Source organism: Pleurodeles waltl, chromosome 7 (genome assembly GCF_031143425.1).
Source record: "Pleurodeles waltl isolate 20211129_DDA chromosome 7, aPleWal1.hap1.20221129, whole genome shotgun sequence".
NCBI lineage: Eukaryota > Metazoa > Chordata > Amphibia > Caudata > Salamandridae > Pleurodeles > Pleurodeles waltl.
In genome coordinates, this window is record NC_090446.1 from 387,547,711 (window position 1) to 387,567,141 (window position 19,431).

General features: G+C 43.0%; 1 protein-coding gene across 3 annotated transcripts in view; it reads right to left on the reverse strand.

Moving 5' to 3' along the window:
• Positions 1-19,431, reverse strand: part of MMP24 (matrix metallopeptidase 24) — a 701,821-nt gene that overhangs the window by 141,118 nt on the left and 541,272 nt on the right. For all 3 annotated transcript variants that reach the window (XM_069243836.1, XM_069243837.1, XM_069243839.1), the window contains one exon: positions 4,304-4,465. In XM_069243836.1, the coding sequence (XP_069099937.1) occupies positions 4,304-4,465 (162 nt within the window). The remainder of the gene's footprint in view (positions 1-4,303; positions 4,466-19,431) is intronic.

Genomic DNA, 19,431 nt, shown 5'->3' on the forward strand with positions numbered 1-19,431 from the left:
AGAGTGGTATGGATACGGAGCGGAGCGTGCTGACTCTGCGGTGAAGCCGACATGCCCTCTGGTTAGGAGCATGGCGGCGGGAAGCAAGTTGGACTGATATATATTTCATGCAAAAGTTGCAAAAGGAACATGGAGGAGCACTCATGGGTACTAGGCATCCAATTTTATTGACATGCAGATGCTCTAGTCTTCTCCCTTGCGTGACTGAACGAGGGAGCGGCCTACAGTTTATAATTGCAGAATCGCTCTTTTGCAGTAAGAGGTAAATTAATGGAGCCAGCATACCTCCCAAATTGTTTGGTGCGCTGCAACTTCTACAACAATGTAGCAAATGGATTGGAAGCTGTATTGAGCACCCTGACTGGGACTAATTATAGTACACAAAATTCTTTAGATATGGCGGCACCCTGGAGGAACAACCCAAAGACAATGAACAGTCCGCTTTTGATGTTTATAAAAGGTATTTTCCAATACGAGCGAGTCCAGAGGGATTAACTGATGGACAATTGGTATACTCTGTATGTTACTGGCATTAAAAAAGGTGTTTTATGCAGAAGCACGTCTGCCTGTCAATAAAATTGGAATCCTGGTACCCATAAGTGCTCCTCCTTGTTCCTTTTGGAGCGTTTGCATTAAATTGACCACGTGAAGCCACTACCACCTAAGGAGCACCCGTTCTGCAATAGTATTCGGGACATGATTAGTGGCATTTGGGAAATATGTGTGTGTGCGTGCATATACACATATATTCATATATAAAAAATATAATCTCAGACAAAATATTTTTAGACATTCAGAATTTTTTCCCATTAATTTTTTACATTTTCCCTATGTGGTGTTAGTGCTATTTCCTTAGTACCAGTGATGGAGCTTGACTTACTCCAATTCTTGGTTGGAGATAATCTGACTGATTTGTCAATAGTACTACTGTGTAGATGTAGGTATAATGTTTGTGAATAGTAGTTATCTTACTCTTTTATGGGTGTGTTTTAGTATTTGCATTTCCCTCACTACACCTCTTCTAAAGTTCACTCACCCCATCCATTAAATAGTAGATATTCCTCATTTCCCAATACTTTTATGTACGGAAATCTCAACACTCATGAATAAAATCTCTGCATATAAAAAATAGACCAGTCATAGATGAAGATCTCTGGTCAGATAATTTTAATAGCATTTTGTTTATATGTAATGTAGTAGTACTAGAGTACTACTTCCTGCATTCAAAATGCTTCTGTGAAATTGTTTACTGTTTCTTACTTCAAGAGCCTTAGTGGACCTAGACTCTGGGGCAAAATAGCCCTACATTTGCAACAATCAAACCCACTACTCAATACCCATTCATAAAGACTTGAGCTCAAGCCTCTATGCTGCATTGCACCACTTTTAAAACTGTTGAGAGGTCACACAAAAGCAGGCCTGGTGAACTGCATGTTTCCCTCCCTTCTCCTATCTACTTTCCCCTATTATGTTCCCTCTGCTCATAAACAATTTGTCCATGTTCTTCCATTGTTGCCTTCTAATTTCTCTTTCCCTGGACATTCCTTCTCATGTTTGGCCCCATGGAATTCTACCAAGCTATTACTCCTTCCTTCAATTCAATTGTACATTATCCCACTTGGGACAACATCATGAAGACTTACCCAAATAAGGGTCCTTGTATCTCACATAAGAACGTGTTTTTGTTATTCAAAATCTATCTCCATACTCTTGGTTTCACTGCAATTATTTTGCCACCAAAACGTAATGTCATAAAATTTGAACTGTACAGCATTTTGCAAATTACCATTTTTTTCTTTTCACTCTTTCTGTCTCAATTTTAATAAAAGATAATTTGAAAAAAGAAACATTTGATAAGCAGCGATTGACTTCATGTCTAGTCGTTCCATTGTTTAAGACACATACATACCTGTTTACACAAGGTCATGTTTGAAAAGCAGGGAGTTAGTATGATAAAAATGAAAAGAAAAGGTTTATTAAAATGAATCAATATCATTATAAAGAATTGTTGCATGTTTTCTTTGAAATAGTTCACACCCTATACCATCTAAGACATACAAAACAATGCAAAACGTCAATATGTATAGCATTGACTGCCAGCCTTTAGGATTTGTGATTGCATTTTTTGGCATGTTTTTTTAAACCATCTATTGTTGGAGACGCTACCTGACCCTTATCTAGCTAAAACAAATTGGCTAAAAGCAACCACATTTTTTTCTCTTAAAAAGCACTCATTCTGTAGTAGTTCATGGCACAGAATGGCAGTAGGTGCTCTTTGTGAAAGCATGTTGTCACTCACGGTGAAGTTATCCAATGGCTGAAATAAGCAGACCCCTTGGTCCATGCTGTATACTGTAGTGGTCAGAAGAAAAATATGAATGTCACAATAAAAGGCAAATGGATGAAGAGGGCTCACTGAAACTCCTTATTTGTAAGTACATGATATATATGGCTCTATTAGAGAGGTTATTGCTATGATGTTATTAAAATCTATTACACACTGTTGCTACGTCATAAAGGAATTTACATCGGAAGCCAAGGAGTACAGCTTTTTAGAGGAGATTGGTGAGTGTGGTTGGCAGATGGTTAGCTATTTTTTTACATGTTGGACACAAATGAGGGATTATGTTATATATGACTTACCCATTACTCCGATGCCCCTGTGCAGTAGTTGAAACCAGAGGAAGAGGTCTTTGGGGCCAAACATAACATAAAATTATAGATGGGTTAAAAGTGATTACAGGGATGTTTTTTCACCTTAGTGTTCTGATTGACATCATAGACAATAGAGCTTCACTCTCATTGCCTATATGAAGTCACTCAGAAACACTTAGCAAAAAACATCCTTGTTATTCACTGTTACCCATCTATAATTCGATATATAATTTTAGTAAACTCAAAAGATCTTAGCTAAGGCCAGGCCTAAACATTCAATGTAAAGACATACTTTTTCTAGGAAACCTGGATTAACGTGCAAATTATGGGCTCAGTTCTGAGTTTGTCAGACCTAAGATTGATATCCTTTCACCTCCGCCCCTAGCCCCACTAGAGTTACTGACATATTTATCTTCAACAAATTGGATTATTTCCAGCTGCTTTATTTTGGGGAATAACTTTCATGGATCAGTGTTTCAACATTAAGTCCTACCTATCTTCTTCCAATATTTCAGACAGAGATGTTCGCTGTTTTTAGCAGCCAGATCTCTGGGCAAAACACTACAATGTACTATTCCACTGGGCCCAGCTAAATTAGAAAGATTTATGTGTGTATTTCTGGATTGTGGCAATTGAAGCTCTGTGCAGATGTTTTGCTTTCAGAATTGCTTAGAATACCTAACAGGCACCACCAAGGTAGAAAACAAAAAAACAAATAAACAGCTGGAGAATGACCACTGACATAAAACCATTGCTTTAAGCCTACTTGTTATTAGTCAAAGTACAATTGTAATGTGCAGCAGCTAACGGTAATGCATAGAAATTTCAGGAACAGGAGATGTATATTCAAATGAACATATTTTCCATTTTACAACAGCTTCATTGACTTCCTGTTCAACAACAAATTTTGCTAAATAGCTCATTACCATAGGGCAGTCAGCTTTATATAACGAAATAGTTATTCCATTCAACTGATACCATTAGCATAAACCACTTGGATGACGAGATAGTTAAAACCAAGGGTATTTACATATCTCTGCTGATGACCTCCTTGCAGTTGAATTTTTTTATGCAGATACGCACAATTGTATACGGGAGGCGATTCTTTAGAATTTTCAAGGCCCCTGATAACAATACATGACCATGTTTATGAAACAGGCATCTCTGCTTTCGTTCTTCGCAACCTCTCCTACTTATCTTGCAGATTTAGTTGCAATTGTATGCCTAATGTCCAATTGCATAATACCCTGAAGAAGATGCGAGTTTAAATTTATTGCAAAAAAAAACTATAACAAAAATCTAAAAATCAACATTAAGCTTATTTTCCCTTTTTTACCTTATCAGCAGGAACAAACAGAAACACTGGATACATATTTTATAACTTTTTGATATCAAAACCTTGGTGGTGTGATTCAAACGTTTGGCAGTTATGATAATGCTATGAGTTGGCTCTTCCATGACTTTTAGAACTTAGTTGTAATTGTGCATGAAAAAATGTGTAAAGTATGACAAATAAATGGTGCTTAATTTATTTTTCAAATTTTTTCAATGAGCTGTGCCTATCGTTGTTTCTGAGAGGAGTTGTTCACATGTGATCTACAGGGTATCATGAAGTGTGACTTTCGCACAGCTCAGCACAGTAACTCACCATAAATTTTCTGAATTCCTTGTAAATCGTCCTGTGGAAGCTTAAAGTTATGCGTCTCCATGTACTGATAGAAGGGAGCCATGATGGCGCTCGGATCGTTGGAATGCTCTAGTCCAAGCGCGTGTCCTAGTTCATGGACCGCAACCAAAAATAGGTCATTTCCTGTGACAAAGACATACATTGAGCGTTACTATCTTCAGAAAAAGTATGAGAAGCAGACTAAGACGCTTAACTGCTGCATGACAGTAAATGCATGAGAACAATTCAACTGTACACTAAATTAAAGCAGTCCTATAGGTAACAGAATTGGAGTGTTCTATTAGACAGAAAATCAAAACTATCTAATGGTATTACACATATTACGTGGACCAATAATTAAAAAATAAAAAACACATGGATTTTGTGAATGCAAACAATGGATTTTTTTAATATGTAAAGTCATATTTCCTCTTCACTACAGTTTGCTGCCTTAAATTTTCAATATATGGTGTTCAACCTTCTGGAAAAAAACACTTTCTGTCGAGCACTACTTATGGAATGATATTAGTGAAAACAAATCTACATGCCAAAAAATAATGTCTCCTAGACTTTGCCCAGATGGGTTTTAGTGAATGATTTATTAATAGGAAAGTCTGTCAGATGAATCATCAGAGAAGACAACATTAAGAGATATGCATGGATGACATCTCAATGACTTCTTTTGACTGCCTAGACATGAGGCAGTATCAGATAAATTGTAAAGACACTAGTAACATTGAATGATTTATCCTCAGGGGCATACATTCAAGCCCCTTGTGCTGCTAGTGCGTCAATGTTCTGCCGGCCCACTATGTAGACCCGTATATACTCTTTTCATGGCCTCGTAGATGTGGTGTAAGGCAGTGCACCACAAGTCATTGCATTACCTTACACTGCATCAGGAAGGTGTATCATGGGTGTTGCAGTGGGTCTTCCAACACAACAACCATGGGTTTTGATGCAGTCACAGATTTACAAGAATCTGTAAACCTGGGAATGTGTCAAAATTGTACACCTCTCCAGGGCAGACACAACAAGGAGAAATATCTTTATTTCTCATTGTTGCTTTCTCTTTCTATGTGTGTTGTATTCTGCAACACACATAGACAGGAAAAGGCCTATCTGAATTGTTTTTGTCCAGGAAGATGCTTCTTTCTCCACAAAAATAATCCTGCCAACAACGCAGACACCCTTGCACCATAGTGCAAGGGTGCCTGCATTGGCACTAGGCAGAAAATTGTGTGGCAGCTCAGGGATAAAGGATAGAAACACACCATACCTTGTAAATACTGTGCATTCCTGCTCTTTCGAATTGGCGTGGGCCAGCACAGCAGAAAGACTTGCTGCACTGCCCCAGGTCAATTCCTTGACAATATGCCCCTCAGTGTGTACAGATGTTTAGGTAGTTACCCAGCAGCCGTGGATTGAACAGGCCCAATTATGTCTCCGCACCACCTCAATTTGACGTATGCAACATCTTCCCCCTTTAAAATGACCTAAAAGCCCAGCAACAATAGGGGGGGCAGCAATCACCCATATGAACCCCATCACAATCATAACATTGTGAGACTACATTTCCCAGATTCCCCAGGCACCATGCAGAGAGATGACGTGGACCTACATGAGGATGCTACAGTGTCCTTCGCCGCTCCGTTATAAACATCGGCTGTCACCGGGTGCGTGGCACGGTGATAAAGAGCACCAGAGGTTTGTGTGGGTCATCAGTAGGAACCTGTACCTTGATGAAGTAACTTGGGGGCCGGCACCAGCCTAATAATCAGCAGCAGCTCCTCTGCCACGGCAGTGGCTTCTCCGCTAAGGCGAAGGAGCATCACCCCACTGCTTTGTGCAGTGAAGGAAATGAAAAATAAAATGATAATAACGCAATGTTATTATCATTTTATTTTACCACGGGGAGCCAGGTTAGAGCAGGGCGGGGTGGGGCTGGGCTGGAGGAGGAAGGCTGGAGGAGGTGTGGTGAGTGCACCATAAGTGTGTATGACCGTTTGGCAGGCCATAGATTGCTGTATTGCGCAGCCGGTAGGAGAAAGTGCATAGAGTCCCACTCCCTGTCTGAGCACTGAAGCAGGCCGCTCAGACCAATCACGATGCTGCTGCCATTCTAGTGACAGCAGCATTGTGATTGGAAGAGAGTCTGAAGCCTGTGTGCTTCCAGGAGTTAAGGAAGAGGACGAAGGAGAGACAGAACTGTCTCTCCAGACATAAGAAGTATGTGATTTTTTATTTTTTTAAACCCTGTTAAGAAGTAGCCGCCACCGCTAATAATAACACATTTTCTCCGTTTATAAAATATGGAGTATAGGTGCACCTCGAGCCTTTTTTAGCAATATGGTTGATGAATCTTAGAAAGTGTATGGATAACAATAATAATGATGGTGTCTCTCTGTTTACTAATGACGGGGTCTCTCCGTTCACTAAATACGGAGTATTGGTGCACCTCAAGACTCTTGGCCAAAATGACTGGAGAGTGTTATGTGTAGGGAAGTATTCCCTAAGAGCCTTGGTTACAATGGTATAAGATGACAGCATTCAATTGGGTCAGCAGCTTGCTGATACAATGCGGGTGCCTTTTGATATTTTTGAGAAGTATAACTGACGAATGTTAACATATGTATGAATGTGGGATGCAATCCCCTTTGAACTGTGGTCACAAATTATGCATGATTACAGGGTTACATTTACATCATAGCTCTAAAAAACAGTGTTTCTGCTATAGTTCGATGAAAGTCTTCAGTAAAAACTTGTACTTTGACTAAGTTAACCAGGGGCTGGGAGACATTGGCCTGTTAAAGAAAAGCCTTGCAAAATGAATCATTGTTACTCCAACATATGTCCTAGCATACGTTTGAGTAATATGATGTATGCACAGATGGGGAAATAGCAATAATGCACTTTAACAGTTGCCCTATGATACGCAAGACACAGCAATAAGTAGTCATGACCTTATGTGAGAATATATTGTTATACTATGGAAAGCAGCTTGATTAGTAACACTTTTTATAAAGCTGTCTCATATAAGACATATTCTAGATCAGAACATGATATAAGGTAGAGACAATAGAGATTTGTATTATTATTCTATTGTTTTGTGGAATGCTTAGCTACCATAACTGGGTTTCCCAGTGCTGGGAATGTATGGGTAGAGCATCAGAACCTTAACAAAAAGCAGAGGGGTTAGAAGAGCCAAGTCTTAAAACGTTTTACGAAAATAGCAAAGGATTTGCATGCTATTCTAGACAGAGGCAAAGTGTATTCCACAATTTGGGACCCAGGTAAGAGAAAGACCGTCGACCCTGTTGGGTTCTCCTAACTCTGGGAACTGTAGAGAGATTGCTGTTGCTTGATCTAACAGTTCACCTGGGACAACGGGGTGTCACCAACGATCTGAGATGGAGTGGGCCTGAGTTTGATATAGCCTTATGCATACAGCACAAACCTTTGAAATGGATACATTTTCTAATCAGAAGATAGTGGAGGTTTCAATGAAGAGTAGAGGTAGAGGACTGCTTAGGGAGGTGGAATAATAGTTTGGCGGCTGCATTCTGGACTACCTGAAGATGGCTGAGTGTGGCCTTGAAGGGTCCTAGATAAAGAATGTTTCTGTTGTTTAACCTGGAAATAATTATTGGTTGTACAACAAGAAATAACCAAAGTATTTTGCTTACCCATTTTTGGACGCATAAACCGGTGGAGGCTACACCTTAGTGATTTGATCATTCATCAAGAGCTTTTGAAAAAGCCATAAACCTAAGTTCTTAATTACTGAGAGAGGGATTGAAGGAGTACCAAGAGTGTCAGGCCTAAGATGTGGTCCCCGGAGATGAGGTTGATTACCCACCAGCAGAACTTCAGTCTTATCTACATTTAGTCTAAGGGAGTTGTTACTCATCCAAGCAGCAACGTTCCTAAGGCAGATGTTCAGTGTGTCAGTGCTGCGATCTTCCTTAGGAGGTAATTATCTGGGTGTTATCTGCATAGGAAAATAGAGTGAGACCACAACTTTCTACAATGTTCGCCAGAAATATGACTGCATATAATGGGTCGCACATAAATGTTAAATAGGGTTGCGCTGAGAGCTGAACCCTGAGGTACACCTGAGGATAGGTGTTGGGAATATGGATGGTAGAAAAGACCTGAAAAGTAGTCTTTCAAGAAAGAGCATAGCTAGGTCAAAGCCATGTTTTGAACACCCATGTCCGCCAGTCTTTGGAGAAGTAACTATTGGGATGCAGTGTCTAATGTGCCAGTGAGATCAAGTAAAATGAAAGCTGCTGTGCCACCTCTTTCTATTTGGAGTATGAGCTGTTAAGTCACTTCAAGTAGAGTTGACTCAGTGCTGTGACCAGCCCTAACACCAGATTGAGGGGGGTGGAGGAGGCCATTTGTTTCAAAACACAATGAAATTTGCTGATTAACAAGCTTTTAGTGATTTTTTGCAAGGAATGGTAGAAGCTAAACTGTTCTAAAGTTAGGACAATTGAAAGATCGAGATTCAGCTTCTTTTCACAGGGACATTCTCATTGCCTATTTCCATGCTTTGGGGACTCTGACATTGCAGAATTCAAAAGATGGATCACTATTTACAGAAGTTGAGGGCATAATTTGCTAAAATAGGAAGGCGGAAGAGGATCTAAAGGAGAACCAGATTTGATTTAATTCAGTAAGGTAGTAAATTCTAGAAGGTCAAACAATAAAAGTGTGCTCATAGACTAGAAGAGAGAGAAGCCAGACATAATCCTTTTTCCAACTTGCAGCTAACAGTGAAAGACCAAAGTACAGGTAGTTCCTTTGTCTGTTTGCAACTGAAAGCGGGGGTCAGAGAAATAGAAGATAGAGAGGCCTGTATATCAGCCACTTTATTTGCAGAAAAAACTGCCAATTCACTGCATTGTGACAGTGAAAGTCAAATGGAAGGAGAAATAATTGTAGAATGTGATAGAGATTTGACCACTCCAAATAATGTTTTAGAACAATTATGCCCAACAGTAATTTTATCAGAGTAGAAGATGGCTCAGGTGGAATGGCAGTCTTTATGATATTCTTTCAAGGCTTGTCTATATTTCAGTTTGTCGTCTTTACAATAAGATAGACTTATCCATCTCATATAAGGCAAATTACACCAGTAGTTCATTCTTACTGGTTATATTAGTTATACAGGACATGACAACCTTCGTGGAGGAGAACAATTAGATTCTGTCCCAGAGTATTTTTAACTTTGACTATAATGGTCTGTGACCTATACCCTTTTTCACACAAGGAGAGGTTCATCCCAGGTGTGTCTGCATGGTATGACACCCAAATATTATAAGGTAAGTGACTGGTGACTGTAGGAACTGTGCATGATTCACTAGTTTGTTGTACATGTACATCTGAGTGTACTGTAAGTATATATATAATATATATATATATATATATATACATATATACATATATATATATATATATATGGCTTGTTTGGGCTGTAGACGTGTCTAAAGGTGCTGTGGGAATTAACATGGGAAACACAACTTTTTAACCCCCCCTCTTTTCTCACCCCGCTTCACTGACCACCCTGAAAATTTCCATGCGTAACAAAATTTTTTGGCAAATGTTGGGAAGATTTGTCAAACGGGGCCAAAGATTTAGGCAAGCCAAAAAACGTTTTTTTCTATGGAAATATGGTCCTAACTATAACTACCTACAGGCAACCGCCAGCAGGTAATACATATATATATATATACATATATGTGCAAAACAGAGAAGAGAACTCTGAGTAGTTCCCAAGTTTAGGTAGAGAGCAGCTCCAGTAAGGAGCACCCTGCAACACCAGTGACACTCTATATTTACTCACCTGAAATGTCTGTTTTTCTATCAAAGTTTTTATGCATAGGATTGGCCCAGTGCTATCCCCGCCAAGATAAAAAAAAAAAAAATTATTTTGCCATTTATACAGCAAAATCTTTAAGCATAGGATTGGCCTAGTGCCATCCTGTTGAGCTGCAAAATGACAAAATTCTTTGCCACTCCAGGCACAGTATTACAACTTTAAACTGGTAACATACCATCCAAACCAATCTAGAAGGTGCAAAAGCAACCTCAGAGACGTGTTTTCATGTCATTACTTCTCTTCAGAAAGGTTTAGCTTTGTCCACACTCAAGGGAGCATCCAGTATAAGTCAAAACAACACCCTTTCAAGGTTGGAGTGACGCATAAGTTATGCAAAACTGAGAAGAGATCTCTTGGTAGTTCCCAAGTTTAGGTGGAGTGCAGCTCCAGTAAGGAGCACCCTGCAACACCAGTGACACTCTAGATTTGCTCACCTCAAATGTCTGTTTTCCTAGCAAAGTTTTTAAGCATGGGATTGGCCCAGTGCCATCCACCCCCGAGCTAGAAAGCGACAAAGTATTTTGTATCGCAGAGCCATTAAGGTCTGGCTTCTGCTATGTCCTCGGGTGCCTACCTATGGGACACCGCCAAGTCGGAGCAAACACTCTGCTTCTAGAGGATGAGAACTGTCAAAGTGCTCTTGCATCCTGGAATGCAAGTTTAATTTCTTTCCATGTCCACAGAGATGCGGGCAGGGAACGAGATGAAACTGTTGAATTGCAGACAGGGAGCTCCATGTGTAGGAGGCAGGGAGCCATTGGGCACACTCAGTGGGTGCACAGGGCACCCAGATGACATGGCCAGGCCCTGGGGGATGGGGTCCTTGGGTCCAAAATGGGCCAGGGGATGGAGGCTTCATGCCCCCCTTTCCCATTAAATAGTGGTGTGCCCTGGGGGATAAGGTTCCTGGGGATGAAATTGGCCCGGGGAGGGGGGTCACATGGCCCCGTTCCCTACAGAACATGATTCTCCCTTTAAATAGCTACAAATATGCAAATGTGCAGATCACCAGGAAGCTGCATCCATTTGGCCCGCACTGTCCACCTTAGTAGTATGTAAAGGTCTGATGATGTGCAGCTTCGCGAAGGGCCCCCAGTGCATTTCCCCATGGTTTTGATGGTGCGTTCTTAATGCTGAAGAATATGAGGACTTCTCCAAAAAACACAGATGCACTAACTTCATATCAATAGCAGGAAGGACCCTCATTTGGTGGAGATTTACATCTTTGTAGTCTCATTGGCCTCTATGTAGGATAATTCATGCTATCACAGAATTCTAGAAAAACAGGCAAAAAGAACAATCCTGCTGCCTAAACGCACACATGGTCACCCGTGACATTTCCTTGTGCTCCATTACACAAATGGAGTGTAGAATACATTCTGGACATTTACCCAAAGAGGCAGAAAGAACTACACTTAGGTTGATATTTCATGTAAAGTGAACTCTTTTTTAGATAAAAGGGCAGGTGCAGTTCCTTTGTGGCAGTCACTCACACAGCTACTGACACACCCACTCATACACCTACTCACAGACTTACTCAAACACTCATTCAGACACTCCTTTACCCACTCATAGATCCACTCAGACACTCATGCACCCACTCACAGACCCACTCAGACACTCATGCACCCACTCACAAAGCCACTCAAATTCACTCACACATACACCCAGAGACCCACACAAACACTCACACATCCACTGTCACACCCAGAGACACCATCTCACACTCTTTCACTCACAGATTCTCTCAGACTTACGCACTCAGTCAGACCCATTTAGACACTCATGCACCCATTCACAGACCCACTCAGGCATTCATGCACCCACTCACAGACCCACTCAGACTCTCACACATACATTCAGAGACCCACACAAACACCCATACATCCAATGTCCCTCTTACACATACTCTCACACTCAGGCAGACACTCTCACACACACTATCCCATTCACATAGACCCTTGCACACCCAGACAGACCCTCTCACACCCAGAGACACCCTCTCACACCTATTCTTACATCCAGAGAGACAGGCCCTGGTTGATGTTACTCTGACCAACTAAAGAGCGACTGTGCATGAACTGCATACCACATCATTTTCATAATGATTTTATCCTCAGGTGATGACATTGGACTGACAGGCAAAATTTGCTGTTATCAGCATGCACTTGAGAGGTGCATGGGTGAATGGCAATAGGGATATCTGGACTGCCCTGATGAAGGCCCTAGGCCCTCCTCAAAGGAATCTAACTGAGGGCAAAACATGGTGGCAATAACATATTGATGTGATGCTCGAGACATAAGCACCCATTAGCACCCCTATGTTTTAATCCAACCAAGTGTACTCTAAAATAATAGAAACCCTTCGGCTTTCACTTAGGTTGTTTTAAAATTAGCTGGACCTCACTTATGACCAGAAAATGTATATTCTGATCTTTCTCCCCAGTGAGCTTAAGACCACCATGTTAGTATTATCTTAACATGGTGGATGGGACTGGCTGATGAAGCATGCAACAAAAAAGTTGGTGAGGGCTTTCCGACCAACATCTTTATGCTTTGTTGTGGCCACTATATGTAGCGCAGAATTGTAATTTATTCCTTATAAAGTACAAGAATATTATTATTCCTGCTATATTAGATGTGTGATTAGTTATATGTAGAGGATGTACCGCAGGTAGCCCTCTAGCGTCTTCTTGGTGTGACTCAGGATGAGTCTGTACATCTATTTTTCATATCTTCAGGTCATAACTGGAAATATCTCAGAACTAGTACATGTTTTGCTGCCAGCAGGACGTGGAAACACAAATAGACAAGATGAATGGCTCACAGTGGTTTGGTACAAGGCCCGAAACAGAACAATGCGTCCATTTCCATTGGAAGCTATGAGCCAGGTCTCATGATCTGTACCAATAATAAGGTATTGTGTTACCATCGAGTATCAATGTTAGTTAATTCCGTAGGACTGAATTATGTGAAGGTTCGTGGACAGATTCTTAAAAGGTGGTATTAAATTGTAATCTGAAAATGAAGTGGAAATTCAAGAAACTAGTACCTAAATTAACGTGAAGGATAGAAAGAGATAAAATCTGATATGACTACGTTTGAAAAGACTGAGCAGTTCCCAAAAACTACTATGTAACATACAGAAATATAATACTGTCTGTACTATCGGTGAATATTTTAACTGGGAATACCGAATGGCTTGATAATCAGAATCGTCTTCAATCCTCTGATGTCAGATTACCATCTAATGATTAGGCACTGTGAGCAGGCAGTAGAATAAAGTGAGTTGAGGCTTTTAAAAAACTACGTGCCTGATGTTCACATTATAGGGAAACCCTTTGGCACATGCTGATAGTGATTAGCCTTGGATTAATCCCCTGTTAAAGATTGATATTTGTTTCTGGCAGTTATTTTACAGTTTTTACCAGGCATGCATAGTGGTCTTCATGCATCAGGGTAATTAACGAACATAATAAACCTAAAGAAAACATTCCCTTTACTAAAATTCTTTCTAATACAGACAGAACATGGCTAATGATAGAAGTGAATGGAACTTTCTGTGGTTGCTGTGGGGGCTAATGCATGCCACTGAGGGTAACCAGACAACAATATTTTTTTTCAAAAAGGGATTTAAGATTTTCAGTAATAAGGAATATTTGGTATTGGATGATCCTGATTCTGAGACACCAGAGATATTTGTTTTCATGGCCACAATTTGTAGTTCAGGCATGTATTTTCTCTTTCTGGTAAATACCTATCAGAAGATACTTAACATCCTTAGATAGCGAAAGTGGGCAGGAATCTGCAGGAATCTGACAGTGTTGCTGGGACTCAAACAGGTGAATTTGATGGATTCAGCATATTCAAAACATAGATCAAAAGGTTTGTGCTCTACAGAGAAAACAGAGCAAATGATGGAAGATACAGACCGGCGGTGCCCCGCAGGGCATTCTGACCGCAGTGGTTCGGCCGCGGTCAGATGCGGGAAACCGGCGGTCTCCCGCCGGTTTCCCGCTGCCCTGCAGAATGGGGATTCTGACACCCCCTACCGCCATCCTGTTCCTGGCGGGTCTCCCGCCAGGAACAGGATGGCGGTAGGGGGTGCTGCGGGGCCCCTGGGGGCCCCTGCAGTGCCCATCCATGGCGGCAGAGCGCGCTCCGCCGCCATGGGGATTCTGACACCCCCTACCGCCATCCTGTTCCTGGCGGGTCTCCCGCCAGGAACAGGATGGCGGTAGGGGGTGCCGCGGGGCCCCTGGGGGCCCCTGCAGTGCCCATGCCAATGGCATGGGCACTGCAGGGGCCCCCGTAAGAGGGCCCCACAAAGTATTTCAGTGTCTGCTATGCAGACACTGAAATACGCGACGGGTGCCACTGCACCCGTCGCACCTTCCCACTACGCCGGCTCAATTCTGAGCCGGCGTCCTCGTGGGAAGGTTGATTTGCCCTGGGCTGGCGGGCGGCCTTTTGGCGGCCGCCCGCCAGCCCAGGGCAAATCCCAAAATACCCTCAGCGGTCTTTCGACCGCGGAGCGGTATTTTGGTGGGGGAACTTTGGCGGGCGGCCTCCGCCGCCCGCCGAAGTTAGAATCACCCCCTATGTGTGTTATATTGTGTTAATATATAGCTTAGTACTAACTTAGGTACCGCCGACAACTTAATGGGTGTTTTATTGTGTGACCAGGCAGTATTCCACAACCATTCATTGATGGAATCTGTACATGCTCACTGTCTGGGGATTAGAAGAAATCACATTTCCAGCTAGAACCATATTGAGAATTGCTCAGATTACTCTACAGATTTGGCAACCAGGGCCCTGAGGCCACCGCTCTTTGAGCACTAGAGAATTAGAAGTCTGATTGCAGTACAACAACGAATACAAGTCCCAAAGAAATCTTCCCAAAGGTGTAAGTAACTATGCACTGTAACTCTCATTTATGCATGCAGCTGTTACGTCTATGGAACAAATGTTAACCAGCCGGGTAGCCCGAGTGTTGGACCTGGCCCTTTTTTACAGGGTCGTCCCCAAACTTTTTGCCTTTCTGCTCCTATTTTTTCTGACCTCTTGTTGTTAGCTCTAGGACTCTGAGCACTCTATCACTGCCGATCAGTGCGAAAGTGCATATGCTTTCCCTTGCATAAAGTTGGTATGATTGGCTTACACCTAATTGCCCATTTAATTTACCTGTAAGTCCATTGCACAGTGGTATCTCTATACCCAGGGCCTGTAAATAAAATGCTGATAGCGGGCCTGCGGCGCTGCTTGCACCACCCACAGAAGTGGCCTTTCAAACGTGTCTCAAGCCTGCTAGCGCAGGGCCTGCATGCACAGTAGCGTGCACAGTTTACTGCTACAGGGACCTGGCATCTAAATTTACTTGCCAGTCCTAGAAGCCCCCTTTTACTAAATGTAAGCCACCCCTAAGGTAGGCACTACCTGGCCCTAAGGGCAGGGTGCTATGTATGTGAGAGGCAGGACATGTGCCTGGTTGTGTGACCTGTCCTGGTAGTAAAAACAGCCTATTTGGTTTCTCACTACTGTGACTGCTGCCTTGCTCTTAGGATTGCATTGGAAATGCATACTTTTCAGACAGTCTGTAAACAGGGAAGGTGGAGGTGTCACAGAGGTGCATCTGCATATTGAATGGTCTTCCTGGGATGAGAGAAGGAGAGGTGGGGCACACGTGCATTTGTAAAGGGTGTGCACTGACCTCACACAAATGGCTAATTTAAACCCAACTGATATCTGGAGCCTGTGCTGGAGGAGAGAGGGGACACTCCTAGAACCAGTTAGGACTGGCTGGAACCTCTTATCCCCCCTTTTTGTAAAGCTTGTGCACAACTGAGTATAAATACAGGGGGTTTCCCCTTGTAGGAGAGTCACTAATGGACTACTGAACTGGACACAGAATGCTGCTGGAGGAATTAACCAGGAACCACATTGGACTACTGCTGTTGTGCTGACCTGTGACCTGCTGGGTCACTAGGAGGAACTGCAACTTACTGCAACTCTTTGTGCTGGTCTGCTTATTTGGGCCTTACCACCTTGTGCTCCCTTTGACTGTCTACAAGGACTAGGTGCTGAGGCCCCTGGTCCCTTCATCGCAGTGCTGGAAGAGTGCTTTATTCCCTGCTTCCTCAGAGAGAAGAAAGCGTTGTGGTGAAATGCTCCTGCTGGGAGTGTAGTGCAAGCAGAGTGCTTGGCACCTTTATTTCTATAACCGCGTTCGGAAAGCTTTTCTCAGTCTCCCTGAGGGAGTCATCACTGCTGTGACCCAGGCGGGTCGCAAGGAGTTAGCGTGTCCAAACGTGCTTCGTGGAGTGCCCCTTGGGCATGGGAGAACGCAGTCCGGAGCGAGTGCATTCCTTGTGGTGCCCCCGACTTAAGGCACCCGAAGAAGAGTCTCCCCCGGGCACCGCTGGCACCTGTTTTGGTGTGTACACCGCTGCAACCCAGGCAACACCTAAATACCAAAGAGGGAAAGTTGCGGCTTGGGAGCCGGAGCCACCAAGCTGCTGGTTGGAAGGCAGCAGCCCCGGAAGTCAGAGCAGACCAACCTGGGTGGCCCTGGGGGGCTCCGGGCGTGCACCCCAAGCGTCACTGTGTGGAGAAAATCTGACAGCCAGGTAGCAAAGTAAGGAGTCATACCGGCTGGGTGGGAGCGCAGGGCTTAGTGCCCCCAGAGCCAGAAGGCTCAACAAAAATCCATAGCTCTCCTGACTAGGGAGCTGGAAGTCCACAGCCACACCGCAAGGACGCAAGTGGCTGCCCCTGCCTTGGCTGGTGTTAAGCCTGGCATGGGAGACCCAGGGAGGCCTCCCGGCGGGCTAGGGGGGGATCACATGTGTTCCTCCCTTGTGTGTGTTTGAAGAAGCGCTGAGGCGCTGCCACCCTTGTACAGGAAAGGAAATTAATGATTCATAGCCCCTTCTGCCCGCTATACACCTACCTGGCTGGGCGGAGTTGTGATATGTGCATTACGCTACAGTGCCTTAAATATGCCTTTGGGGACTGTCTCTCATGAGTAGGTCGTGGCCTCCATGTTTTCTGCAAGGGGCATTCTTTTGTACCATCATAATAAAGTGTTGCAGTGATGATGATGCCATGAGTTTTCTGATGTTTCATTTTCATGAGCATTCATGATAATGTTTTGGCAGTTATGATCATGTGTTTTACTATGACATGTGCCTTTTGATAATGATGACAACCTGATTACTACTTATATTGCCGGGTAACCAGCAACCTATGTGTTTTATGTGACTACTGCTGGCTTTTGCAGAGTAATAGTACTGAGTATTGTTCTGACAACTGCTTGTGTAGCAGGGTATTCTGACATGTTGTGTTTGGTCTAATGATGTTGCAGACAATACATTTTATTTTGATATAACTTGGTGTGTTTCCTGTGTCACATGTGTTGTGTATGTTGTGCAATCACTTTATACATTGACTCTGGGATAGGCCTGACTGCGCGTGCCAAGCTACCAAGGTTGATGAGCAAGGGTTATCTTGGGTGTGTAACTCCCTCACCCTGACTAGAGTGGGTAGGTTCTGCCTGGTTTAGGTGCATACCCTAGCCAACCAGTAACCCCATTTCTAACACCGAGGATAAGGAGTGCAGTGTTCCTGTATGTGCCTTCAGTTCTGAGCCAAAGGAGATGAAGAACTCAATCAAGGCAGACACAAGAAAAAATCACTGTCCTCTAAGCAAGAGGTGGTGAAGAGCGTGGGCAGATACAGACATAAGTGCCATTGTTAGATTCAGTGGGTCATTGTCCATCTATCGCTATCTTTGATTCACTAGAAAGTGAATAATGGCTCTAAGAAAGGTGTGTTCACAGATTCAATCATGAGTAAGCAGGGACTTAATTTGTGTTGTGAGAAGCATCAAACAGAATTATTCATAGTTGAACTGTCAGTCACCAATTTACGTGAAACGTACTTCTTTTCAAAGGTAAGGAATTTACTTATTATGTTAAACTTACACTTTGATTTTGATACCAGCGTTTTGCAGAGTTATTCGCAAACATTTTGCCTTCTTCCTCCTATGTTTTTTTTACTTGTTTGGTTGGCTGTAGGACTCTGGGCACTTTACCACTGCTTACCAGTGCTAAAGTGCATATGCTCTCTGTCTAAAATATATTGGTGATTAGTTTATCCATGATTGGCATATTTGATTTTCTAGTAAGTCCCTAGTATAGTGCACCAGGTGTGCCCAGGGCCTGTAAATCATATGCTACTAGTGGGCCTTCAGCACTGATTGCGCCACCCATCAATATCCCTGCAAACATGTCTCAGACCTGCCATTGCAGTGCCTGTGTGCGCAGTTTAACACTGCCATGTCGACCTGAAAACTGCACCCACTTGCCAGACCCAAACCTTCCCTTTTATTACCTGCAAATCTCCCCTAAAGGCAGCCCTGTAGGTAGATTGCAGGGTATTTAAAAGGTCGGACGTGTGTTGGTGTGTTTTACATGTCCTGATAGTGATACACTGCTAAATTCAGTTTCTGCTACTGCAAGGTCTAACTCTCCCATAGAGTAACCTGGGGATTGCCTTGACATATCTTTTAAGTGTGATTTCAAATTAGGGGCAGATAGTGATGTGGAGTTTGGGGTCTCTGAACTCACAATTTAAAAATACATCTCTTGGTGAAGTTGGTTTTTGAATTGTAAGTTTGAAAATTACACTTTTAGAGAGTGCACATTTTCTTGCTTACCCATTCTGTGCCTCTGTCTGTGTGTGGAATACACATCTGGGTCAGGATGACAATTGGCCTGTTTGTGTATTCACTCTAGACAGTGTGCCCTGTATATCCTGATGGCCCATCACCAGGCTGACGGGTCTTCCGGAGCTGGAGTGGTGGGAGGAGCTGGCACTTGCATCTGAATAGGGCTGTGCCTGTTCTCACACAAGGCAGTCTCCAACCCCCTGAAGTGTGTCTGGGGCCAGGACAGGGAAAGCCCAGGTCTTGTGCGCTACAAAGTCTTCTCTTTGGAGTTTGTCTACTTCAAAGACAGAAATGGGTATAAGTACTAAACCTCTGACACCACAGAGTTAGAATTCTTCTGGTCTGAGAACATTCTGCCAGGAAGAAGAGCTGAATGCTGTAGGAGGGATTGCCACACTGCCTGCTGCTTCTTTGGGCTGACTTGCTGCTTTGGTTCTGGGATTGAAAGGACTGGACTTTACTTTCTATATCCTACTTTCCAAGGTTCTCCAA